This window comes from Anser anser (assembly GCF_964211835.1).
Source record: "Anser anser genome assembly, chromosome: 1".
Taxonomy (NCBI): Eukaryota; Metazoa; Chordata; class Aves; order Anseriformes; family Anatidae; genus Anser; species Anser anser.
Genome location: NC_139720.1, coordinates 43188199 through 43198200, shown reverse-complemented (window position 1 = coordinate 43198200; position 10002 = coordinate 43188199). Strand labels below are relative to the sequence as shown.

At 35.1% G+C, this 10002-nt stretch overlaps 1 protein-coding gene across 7 annotated transcripts in view; it reads right to left on the bottom strand.

Moving 5' to 3' along the window:
- PTPRQ (protein tyrosine phosphatase receptor type Q) overlaps positions 1 to 10002 on the bottom strand; it is a 138406-nt gene that overhangs the window by 86633 nt on the left and 41771 nt on the right. For all 7 annotated transcript variants that reach the window (XM_083819710.1, XM_083819707.1, XM_083819711.1 and 4 more), the window contains 7 exons: positions 8565 to 8693; positions 7671 to 7817; positions 6277 to 6449; positions 4039 to 4249; positions 2144 to 2296; positions 1852 to 2031; positions 974 to 1081 (listed from right to left, as the gene is read on the bottom strand). In XM_083819710.1, coding sequence (XP_083675836.1) covers positions 974 to 1081; positions 1852 to 2031; positions 2144 to 2296; positions 4039 to 4249; positions 6277 to 6449; positions 7671 to 7817; positions 8565 to 8693 — 1101 coding nt within the window. The remainder of the gene's footprint in view (positions 1 to 973; positions 1082 to 1851; positions 2032 to 2143; positions 2297 to 4038; positions 4250 to 6276; positions 6450 to 7670; positions 7818 to 8564; positions 8694 to 10002) is intronic.

Sequence of the window (10002 nt, the reverse complement as noted above, 5' to 3'; positions counted from 1 at the left end):
CTGTTTAATTTGATATTTTGGTTGGCTGGTTACTCAAATCATCTAGACCTCATAAATCTCTATAATTTTTAATCCTACAATCCTTTGCTCTCTTTTATTCCCACTTAATTATTCCTCCTGCATGTAGTATATTTGGCAGCTGTGAGAGATAAATAACAATTCGACAATTACCTCCTTTATTACTTTGATAAAAACTGGAAATAACTCTTATAACTCCAGTTGAAACCAGTGAAAATAAAAACCTGATATAAATGAGGAAAGATTAAGCATTAAATTCATATCGCTGCTCTATAAATCAAATTACCATGTTCTCTTTGCAAAGGCCAATGGCAACTTCAGGTACTGCACCTTCATGTGCGAATAATGTCTTGCAAACAAGGAAGCCTCAGAAATCTTTATAAGGTAGTATTATACCCTACATTAGAAGTATTGACCATTCTTGAGAGAACTAAAGCCCCAAACATGTATAAAAATAACTGTGTATAATACCATAAAAAGCTCACTTTATCAGGAGCTCTGCTTATAGACATCAATATGGCTTCTGAATTATTGAAAGCTGCTGTTTCCAGATGCTTCAAAAAACAACCTAATTTCCATATGACAACCAAAGCGGGGGGAAGAAGGAAGGGGATTTTGGAGTCCCAAAGATAATTGATTATAGTTTAGATGGGGTCTAGGGACACACTGTTTTCAGTGAAGGAACCTCAGCTCTGCAGCTTTCTTACCTCACCTCTTGGCCTATCAGAGTAGAAATTAGTGGATTGCTGGTCATGCTGCAGCTTTTATCACTATTTCTAGCACTTACCTAAAAATAAGCTGAACAAAGTCACTGACTGATAGAAGAATAACAATTTTGAGAAACATTAGTTTTATTTATGTGCTTTCTACCCCTCCTTATTTATGTGTCCAGACTTATGAAGAAGTGTAAACTTCAATACAGAAATCAAATCATCATTGGAAACAATGTATTTACCATCTTCAGGAGTTCTCACAAAAACATCATTCTCTTCAGACAAAGCACTTTCTCCAACCATGGTAGAGGCTGCAACTCTCATTTTATAATTTGTGTATTTTTTTAAACCTAAAAAAAAAACATGTAAAAACCAAATTATTGCTGATGATCCTCCTTGAACATCTCATAGCTTATTTATAAAACTATTAAAATGGATGCTGTTCTAAGGATTTTTGATATACATTTGCCATCTAAAAGATAGAATATGTATAATACCATTTATCTGGGGAGAGTCAAATAAGCACTTAGTCAAATCAACAGATTTTGAAATAAGTCAACTAGCTTCAACCCTGTAAATAGCTTTAATTTAGTTGTGAAAACAAGAGATGTATACGTGTACATACAAATACACGTTTTTATTCTATATGCATTACATTGGTTAGCACAAATAAATGCCCGAAACCCCATTAAGAATACATTTTCTTCAATTAGTATCAGAATTTTCACTTTAAAAGAAAAAAATATATTATTAACAGCATACAGATACTGTGGGGGAAAAAAATCGAGTCTGAAAAAGAATGATCAATTTAGAAACATTTTCCTGTGTGGAAAGAAGATGCTGAGGAAAAAATAATGAGAAATCTATTTCACAAATTACTACTTGCTAAATTACTTGCCTTATGTAGTCCTCTCCTCCATTCTCATATTCCCTGTACACCTCTCTACAGAAGACAAGTCTGACAGTAGTGTCCCAGCTTTGCCTTTTGCATGCAGATGTGTTATGTGTGGCTGGGGGAGATTTGGTCTATCTACCTTATAAATGGCTACATTACATAAAGTTGGAACAAATGGTTTTGCATAATATATTTGCAATTATTTTTTATCAAATGGCACTGTACCTGTCATAATTAAGCTGTTGTTTGAAGTTGTTGTGTGGAATGCTCTTTTTGTATCCAGCTCCATTGCATAAACAGTATAATGAATAATTTTCCCATTGGGATTTGCTGGAGGGTCCCAACACAGCAAAACAGAAGAGGAGCTAAGATTCTTATATGATATATTTTGCACTGAACTTGGAACTTCAACAAAAACACAAAAATATAACAGTAAGCAAAATAAATTATTTAAAATAGAATAAAATTTCAATGAAAGAAGTTACGTATGTTAACCTATTTCTAAGTTACAGGTTACCTTGCTCGTGTGTCCTGACTGTGAGAACAGATGGTGGCCCTTCTCCAATAGCAGTGAAAGCAGACACACTGATTGTGTAGTCTGTGAAAGGTACAAGGCCCTTTATAACATACAACAGCTCTTCAGCCAAAATATTAATGGCATACTGATTATCTGCGATCAAATGGAGAGAAATAGTTACTTACTTGAAAACCTTTTTTTTTTGCTTTTGCATTCTAAACTCAGTTTGACACGATAACCTTGAACTATTTTACTGCAAAAAGAATCAACTTTCATGGCAATTAAAAAAATATAAAGAAAACGTTATACAGCATCTCATAATCAAGGAGTGGTTATTGTAGGTCCATTTTCACGTATGCAATCCTCTCTGCTTTTCAGAGGTCTTCTATGAAGTATGAAATTCAGACAGTAGGAAGAATAGATAGATTGGCCTATGTGAAAGAACAAATGGGAGTGAACTAAAAGCTTGACACTGAGAGCTATCTCAAAAAAAAGAAATCTTCTAGGAACTAGGAAAAGGCATTCTTCGTATACTTCCTAGGAACACTGGAACATACTTTTGAACACTGGCTCCTAGGTTGTTGGTATTTTTGGTTTTGTTTTGTTTTTTAAGTCAGGAACAAATTCTCTCCTCCTTACCCTCTCAACTGTGCTGTAACAGCTATAGTTAAAATGGCTCCCATCACATATCCCTTCACTCTGGTATTTTTAGCAGAAGAGTCAGGATCAGCAAAATGAAGAAATTATGCTTATGTCCACAAAGAGTTTTCAGTGCATCTGTGATAAAGTTCAAAGTTGGCAGCAATCCAACTGTGCTAGTCAAAATCCTCTAGTGCAAGGAGCCACTACGCCACTGCAACGTGACAAAGTATGGGTACTTCACGTATCTGAGCATCAGGTTAAAAGTTTCGCAAGATCAGCATTAAAATGGAGGCATCTGAAAATCAGCAAGCACTGTTGAAAACTTGGCTGTCAACAACTTTACTATAACTACTATAATACTTGTGTGCTAGATTACAACAGATGCTGTCTGAAATCAATTTTTCAGCAATATAGACATATTTTAGCAACTGACTAGCTCAGACTGAATGAGGTGGTAAAAAGAACACTCACATTTTAAGCACTGTACACTTTCTCTGTATGACAGAGGAGATTCTTTAGGATTAACATAGTAAAGAAAAATTCCACTGTAGTTTACATTAATGGATATAATTCAGGTCTTTGACGGTGGTATATATGGAGAAATTCAGTGATTTTAAAAGTGCATTCAGAATATAAAAAATTGACTGTCTACCGTTCAAAACTCTCATGGTAAAAAATGGTAGTAGTATTTTAAGCCCCTGCTTGTCAGCTAGGTCCTGCTTAATGATTTGTAAATATCCATACTTAGAAAAGAAACACTGTTCCATTGATAATACAGAACAAGTGTACACGCTAATGACATCACCATGTCATGGGGTCATCTCCACCTGTTTGTCACCCATATAGCAAAGTTGTAACTTTTTGACCTATTTACCTTCACTGACATTTGAAAACCTATTAGTCAAAAGGCTTAGAGAAATCAAGGTCTCTGAAGGGCTTGGAGATATGTTAATCCCTGACAATCACACCTGCTTTGGCAACTGTAATAACTGATTGTCTATGCAGCTTGGCTGATGGCTTTTGGGTGCTCCTTTCACTAGGAACAAGGTCAGCTGGGTGACAAGGGGCTAGTTCCTGCCTGTGTGGCCTTCCCATTTGCTTCAGAAAGTTATTCAGTAGTAAAAAAATCTGACTCCAGCAAATGACCCATTCATAATTTGCCTGAACCATGTGCTAAAGATCATATCTGGGACAGGGATGGGGGGTCCTTTAGAGAAAAGGAGCAGGTAGAAAAATATATTAAAATACCTTACCCAAAGCAGAATGTAATTCCGCAGCTCCATTTATAGCAGGCAAATTATCACCAGATACACTTGTAAATATTACTGGGGAAGCTGTCTGAATACTGGAAAACATTTCAGCTGAACCTTCGTATAATTCATTGGCTGTTTCCACTGAATTTGAAATGGGAGAAGGCTTGATGTTTTCATTTGTCATGTATGGTTCCAAAGTATTGATCAAATACTAAAAATTAGAAAGATATAAGTAAATCACAAATCTTGTCAACATTATATCATTTAATTCATGTTATATATAGTATATAAATTGTGTATTTGTCAACTTTGCAATAATATTTATACACTATATTGTAATTAACTTTGCAAAATAATATTTCTCATGAAAAAGCTCAGTTGCTAGTAGCTTAACATTTCTGTTCATTTTAAAAATTAAAAAAAACAGCAAATGCATTTTTTAATTTCTTAATATTTCTTAATTTATGGGTTTACATTGCTGTAAAACTGCAATGCTCCCATGTTTTAGAGCAAGGCCTTTAAATTTAATGTTATTATCCTTAGAGATACACTGAAAAGACATATTTGAGTTTGGGAGACTCCATTTCTACTACACATGTTCCAAAACAGGGTTGAAGGTATAGACAAGAAGGTTTCAAATGCTCCTGAAGAAAAAGAATAACAGGTTGATTAGGCTGATCAGAGGGAAAAATATTCCTGTGTAGCCTTTGGGTGAGGGAGAGACGAGGAGAGAAGGAGAAAAATAGAAGGCAATGAAATAAGGAGGTGAGGGAAAATAAGGGAGTAAATATGTGGAAAGGGAGAATGAAAGGGAGGCAAAGTCAGTAGGACAGCGTGGGCAAAAGACAAAGTCGGAAAGGGATGGGAGTAGATATAAAGGGAGTAACAACTAATATGAGAGGAACAAAGAAAGCTGAAAAGACAGCTAGAACATAGGTACAAAATGGTGTGTAAGCACTAGATCATTATGCCTCTCCAGAATCTGGGACCATATCCAGGACTACAGTGTCTCTAAATTGTTCTGCTGTCATCTGTGAACGCTCCCCATTTGCACATATGGCCAACTTCACTGCCAGAAAGAGATGCTTTTACAGTGATGTAATTAATACACATTAGCCCTCTCCCTACAGACCCCAGGTGGAAAGAAGGCAAAGCAGCTTTTTTAACCACTAAAACTAGGTGGGATTGACCACAGGCAGACATACAGCAATAATCTCACCTAAGTACCAACAGGTAAAACCTATATGCACCTCATTTTCACATACATTTTATAGGAAAATAGTAACCCACATGGAAATATCACTTGCCTCTGAGGCTTTTCCATTTGAGATAACAGCCTTTCATAGCTAAACATTGTTGAGTACTATTATCAGTGTGTTTCCAACAGCTGAAATCCTGTAGATGCTCTAAAGTGCGGTCAATGGAGTTCCAAATGAGGTAATGTTTGTTATGATTTGTTTTTTTCTTTAATTAGAAAATTATATTCAATAAACTATGATAAAGCTGCTGTGATTCTAAACTAAGAACTCAAAAATAAGGAAATCCCTGCATTAAAGCATATCTGTGCAGACAATTTTCATCTTTTCTGTGTCTGTATAATTAAAGATTGTATCACAGTAAAGTCATATACTTTCACTTTCCAAGGACCCCGGCCTGGTTTAATGAATGGATCCTTATCCTCATTTTTTTCCCCCCACTCCTTAATGTTTGGCTCCAGGGCTCTATTTAATGTATACCATTCAACTTGAAAGCAAACTCCTTCACTTTCACTGAGCTCTGCATTAAAAACATAGATTATGTGTTAGATCTGTGTTTGAGTGGCTATATATTGATCTAGGCACCTACGTCCATACTCCTACTGTTAGATCTGCTAGGAACTATTATGCTGCAAAGAATTAAAGGGCTAGAAGGGAAAATAAGATTGACGGCTATTGTGCCCTGCCTTCAGTAGCCAAGAAATTCTGCATAATTTCTCCAGAAATTATTTGATTTTCATACAGTACAAATAGCAGTGTTGATAAAACAAACAACACAACAACAACAACAACAAAAAAGCCAGAGGAAGAGGTGGCATGGAGAAGGTGAAATTTAAATGCACTGACAATTCATCTGTGGTGGCAAACTCCACATTCTGAGTGGAATAAGAATAAGGCAGAGGACCAAATTTAATCTAGCAAGGAAATCTGTATCAAAACAAACAAACAAAAACAACCAACCAACCAACAAAACACTAAATACCATATTTTTTCCATTGAGAATAGTGTTTTCCAGAGTCACCCCTGTTTCTTGCACATGCACTTTAACTCTGTACTGGGTAATGATTCCATTTGGTTGTTGTGGCTTCCTCCAAGCAATTTTTATATATGTGGCTTCCACTTCCACTAGATGCAAATCTGATACAGCACCTGGGACTAAATATTCAAGAGGAAAATTGATTTAATTAAACATCTCTGATTAGTACAAGCTTTCTCAGCACTGTAAGCAAAGTACAATAGGGACTTCATAAAATTTTATGTCCTTATCTTCTGAGTTGCTCCTGTACAGGTAGAATGTTACTTCAGTTTTTCTTTTTGGCAAACAAGTTACATTTCTAAAAATATGCACACATTTTTCCACAAGGTTTGCATATTTGATGTTAATTTAGACATTAGACAATACATGTCACTCAAAACAAAACAAAATATTTGGCTTCTGACAGTGAGTTTAGACAGAAGATAAGCATTTCTGTACTGAGCTGGGTCATCTCAGGAAAGTGACTCTGAGACCTGACTAAAGCAGATACTTCAGGAACAAATGCACCAAATAAGTACAGGTGTTACTGCTGCTGTTACACCTTAACAGCAAGCTTTGCAGCAAGCACTGATTAAGAGATTTTTTCTAAATTTGTGCTCTGTAACATAAACATAATGTTGAAGTCACCGATATATCACATAGCGATTCTCAATTTTTTCTTGTTGAATCCTCAGCTGCAGAGCAGTATTTCTGTACAATCTCACATATATATAAGACAAAACAGCATTTCTACTGAGCTAAGGACTGTCTCCTGATGAGTGAACTATTGGGAGCCAAAACACTGAAATCATTGTGTAGATGGCTCTGGGGCAGAACTAACCACTTGGTTGTCCCAGGACAGGATCTCAGTGTTACATCTGCCTCAGAGGTACACTGTACGAAGGTGGCTACCTTAGAAACTGGTATGAGACCCTGGATTTAGAGAAAATTACTCAAACAAGATGTTTAGGGTTGAAGAAAGCAGCCGTGGTGGATTCCCGTAGTTATTTCCCTACCACTTGCTGCCATCTAACGACTACAAGGGTGACCTGCAATTTAATTACCAAATCTAAAAAGCACTACTTCCATTCAGGTAGAAAATACCTTTCTTTTACAATCTCTGAGGGCTTCTGACGGCAAGAAAATTTAGTGCCAGTGTATGAACTCAAAAAAAAAAAAAAGTAAAAATAAATCTACATAATCAATTTTCAGCTATTTCTCTCATTAGCTTGTTTGCCATCTCTTTCAAGACTCATATAACATGCCCATTCCTTCTGTTGCAAGGTACCTAAATAGCTTTAAAGGAAAAACTGATATCAGTTATCATTTACAGTCTATTTACTTCATTTCTTTAAACTTACCATCTGCAGGAGTGAAAACCGTAAGGTTAGTCTTTGGTCCCACGCCAGCACTTGTCTCTGCACCAACATGCACATTGTATGTTGTAAATGGCACAAGGTTACGGAATACAAACTTATGATCTTTTGTGCTGTTATCCAGAATATGTCCTGGAATGAAAAATGAAGAGAATCTAGCTCAAAAATAAAAACAATCCACCATTTGCTTACACTGAATATAGCTACTGTCCAGGATGATGAAAAGTGAAGTTTGTTTCTGAAAATTTGACATCAACCTCATTGGAAATAAGACTGAATGCCTGAAGAAAAAAAAATCAAGGAGGTATAGGTTTTAAGAGGAGTTGTTGTTGTTGTTTTGTTTCTAAATTAATTCAACTTGCTTTTCCTGTATGATCCCATAAAAACATTAGTATACAGCTCATTGACTTCTTTAACTATATGTAGTTATGTAAGATCTTTAACTATGTCTGAGTTACAAAAAATATATAAAAACACCAAAACAGACTCACATAGTTGATTGTATAATACACAAGGATGAAAATCCTCCAGAAATATTTAAGAGAAAAAGGAAAGAGTAAAGATAGAGAATGATTTGAATATATAAGCCTCCTAATTCAGCTGTGAGCTTAGCCTGTCGTTTCTCTGAAAGAGTGAGGAAGGCTGATTTTCTCCACTCTTAAGAATATCTAATGTGAGTTTAATTGTGTACCTATCCTTTTAAGGGAGAAGCCTGCCCATTATAAGTTACCTAAGAATTACTAACGATTCTAATAGTGAGAAACATAGATAGCAATGCTTTCAAATATTCATTCTTGACTGGTAGTGACACTAAGAGTGCCAGTGTAAGGAAATAACCACAAAAATAAAAATGAAACAAAAACATCAATTCAGACTTACCAGATGGCCCATGCAGCTCAACTCTGTAACCAAATTTTCCTGTTACTATGGTTGGTGGGTCCCACGTCACTGAGAAAGACTTTGCTGTAATGTTGCTCTTGGCAAAATTTTGTGGTGGATCTTCTGGAACTTAAACAATATTGGAAAAAGTCTTTGAACATAAAATAATTTCTATTAGGGTTTCCAAGAACCACGTATCAGACAATTCATTTTAAGCATAAACAATAAATGTGCTGAAGGACAGTTAAATTAAAAGGACGGCTCATTAAAATGACTGATTTTTGTTTCATTTCTTTTTTAAAGTTATGCTTTCAAAAGGTATCAAGAGCGCTGGTAGTATGCAAATAATCCTTAAAAGATAAAGGGATTCTATCAGGTTTAACACGGACTTTATCATGAAACAGATTACATTCAGAAGATGCTCAAATAGTATTGTGATGCTCAGCACTGTAGAGATCACAATGGCAAGCTTTTCTTCCATGAACATTTTTTATCCCCATTTCGAGTACATCACATAGATTTTTGACAGCACTAATGATATACCTTATTATACAAAAGTGCAAACCCAGTAATGATTAAGACTGCAAAAACATTGCACATTATATTTTCATAGAATTATTCACACAAATTACATGAATCATAAACTCAAGTGATTATGGAATTCAATCCCTGCCCTTTCTAAAGCATACCTTCCTTTCTAAAGCATACCTTCACAAGTTAAAGAGAGATTATTACTGAGATGGAAAACCAAATCCAAAGACAACTAAAGGAGGTGCAATTCTTTTTATCCATATAGAGTTAAAATAAACCTGATTTTCAAAAATGCTGCATACCCAAGTAAACTTATTGAAACTGCTTGATACAAATTACTAAGAAAATCAGGTCTTCATATGCCATATATGAGATTTAAGCCAATGTGAATATACAAACTGATCCTTCAAAAAATATTCACACAATACTCTTACAAAGTTCTCTGTTTTTTGTAAAAACTACCGTACATCACAGAAGTTTCCAAAAATATTGACTACATTATAGATGGCCCATTCATTTTGATTTTTCTGTGAAGATGGAAAAGTTCCTTAGCTGGAAAAGATAATAAAATGTATAATGATATTCTAAAGATAACTAAACCAAGAAAAAGCAAGATTTTTTTCTTCTTCAAGGATGTTATCAAAATAAGAACATCTGCAAATGAAAGTAATGAAAAATCTTGTTATTCCTAAAAGATAGGCTATACATTCGCCAGCAGAGATTACTTAATCTAGAGTTACATAAACTGCATTAGCTACATTTGTTTATTACTCTGAAGTATCATTTTAAGAGTTGACCATTTTTTCAAGTTCTAAACATTTTTCTCTTTGTAGAAATATCCTCCCCTTGACAGCCATCCCAGCAAAGGAAATATTTGCATGCTGGGTTTTCAGAGAATTTGCTGTAA